Source organism: Lactuca saligna, chromosome 9 (assembly GCF_052625555.1).
Source record: "Lactuca saligna cultivar CGN05327 chromosome 9, ASM5262555v1, whole genome shotgun sequence".
In the NCBI taxonomy this organism is placed as follows: domain Eukaryota; kingdom Viridiplantae; phylum Streptophyta; class Magnoliopsida; order Asterales; family Asteraceae; genus Lactuca; species Lactuca saligna.
In genome coordinates, this window is record NC_136425.1 from 15,346,432 (window position 1) to 15,348,526 (window position 2,095).

General features: G+C 26.3%; 1 protein-coding gene across 1 annotated transcript; it reads right to left on the reverse strand.

Annotated features, from left to right (window-relative positions):
• Positions 1-260: 260 nt before the first annotated feature.
• On the reverse strand, positions 261-805 carry LOC145016022 (auxin-responsive protein SAUR72-like). Its single transcript, XM_078974464.1, has 2 exons — positions 430-805; positions 261-334 (listed from the first exon to the last, which is right to left on the reverse strand). The coding sequence occupies exons 1-2, from the start codon at positions 803-805 to the stop codon at positions 261-263; spliced, it is 450 nt and encodes a 149-aa protein (XP_078830590.1).
• Between the last annotated feature and the right edge of the window lie 1,290 nt (positions 806-2,095).

Genomic DNA, 2,095 nt, shown 5'->3' on the forward strand with positions numbered 1-2,095 from the left:
CGACACCTACCGGTCTAAATTGGTTTCTTAAAACCATTTTGTACAAGTACCATGAATTTGCAATACGATTTGGGCCCACACGAGCAGGTTCACAAAGGATTGTTTCATTTTATTTTTCTAATACTTTTTTCCCAATGAGCTCACTTGCAAAAATCCCCCAATGGGGTAGTCTTAAAATAATTTTATTTTGTACAAAGGATTGTTTCATTTTATTATATAATGTTTTTTTTTCCTATTTCTATTTGGATTTCATCAATCATTCAACAACTTTTTACAGTCACAACCAAGCGGGAGCCGGAAGCAATTGTGGATTTCATTTCTTTAAAATCCTTAACTGGTTTGGAATTTGCAAAAATAAACAAAAATATATATATAAAAAATGCGTTTATATAATAAACTCTTCGAGAAAACGTCCAAAATCAAACATACAGCTGCAACATTTCGTCACCATAACAACCTCTTGAAAAGCTGCAACACTACAAGGAATAACCAAACTGTTCTTTTGATTGTATCCAAACTCTTCCGAAGCCTTGGCTAATAAAATCTTGAAGAGTGGATGAGATAAGCAGCTTGTTGGCACAACAAATCGTTGTCTCTCAGCACCTACATAAACAGCAAAGAACCCTCTTCGAATGCTGGCAGCAGCTGCAGTAATAGATGTAATAGATGTAGATGTGTAGCCTTCAATATCGTATCTTAACAAACTTTCTTGTTTAACATAAAACTTTTCAAAGCTAAGATATCTTGTTCTGTATGTAGCTTTCTTCACCAATTTCTTGAGAGAACAAGACTTCCTACGTAACATTTTTATCACAACAAAAACTTGAGGATATTTTGACGTCATGGGTTGAAATCCTACCAACAAAGAGGAGTTTGTAAGCGATGTATATATATAGGTTGATTGTGTTGACAAAGACGGATTAGATTGGTCAATAATTGATTGGTTAAGATGTATTTGTCACTTGGATGGCATTGTGTCATAAACTATGATATGACTTCAAATGTTTTCGCTGTCAAATTGTGTATATATCTTAATATATTTTGTTGTTAGTGTGAATCAAAATTAAAAAATGATTTAAACTTTATATTTAATTTTATTATACTGGGCTCAAAAAGATTCGATGGGATGCGACGAAATTCAAGTATTCATGGGCTTGTTTTTTCCAAAAAAAAAAATGACTATTTATTTGATAAGTTGGTCATCTATATTTTATATTGAACTTCAAAACTACCTTCTCATATATATATATATATATATATATATATATATATATATATATATATATATATATATATATATATATATATATATATATATATATATATATATATATATATATATATACACACACACACGTTCAGGTTCATTTGACACCATTCTAATTTTGTGAGACCGTGATATCAAATGTAAAAATAATTTTAAAATGCAAAATAAATTGAAAAATCCAAAAATTCTTTTTTTAAATATTATTTTCGGAACTTGAATTAATTAATAAAAATAAATCCCTTTTTTTTTTAAAAATACGTGAAATATTTTAAATAGAATGTTACAATGACATATTCTAAAAAATAATTTTAAAATGCAAAATAAATGGAAAAATCTAAATATTCTTTTTTTAAATATTATTTTCGGAACTTGAATTAACTAAAAAAAATAATAAAATAAAAAAAATCCTATTTTTTTTGAAAAATACGTGAAATATTCTAAAGAGAATATTACACTGTACATATTCTAAAAATAATTTTAAAATGCAAAATAAATTGAAAAATCAAAAAATTCTTTTTTTAAATATTATTTTCGGAACCTGAATTAACTAAAAAAAATTTTAAAAAAATAAAAATAAAATAAAAAATGCATCTCACGGTCTCACAAAATTAAGACGTCTCACATAAACCTAACCATATATATATATATATATATATATATATATATATATATATATATATATATATATAGTTAGGTTATTTTGTTTCTAATAACTATTGTGTGTCAGAATGCACGGATTTGGACCATCAGATGAAATATAATCAAATTTCAATGATCTGAGGGTCTATGATAGTACAATAGGGTAACATGTACCATATAAGCACATAA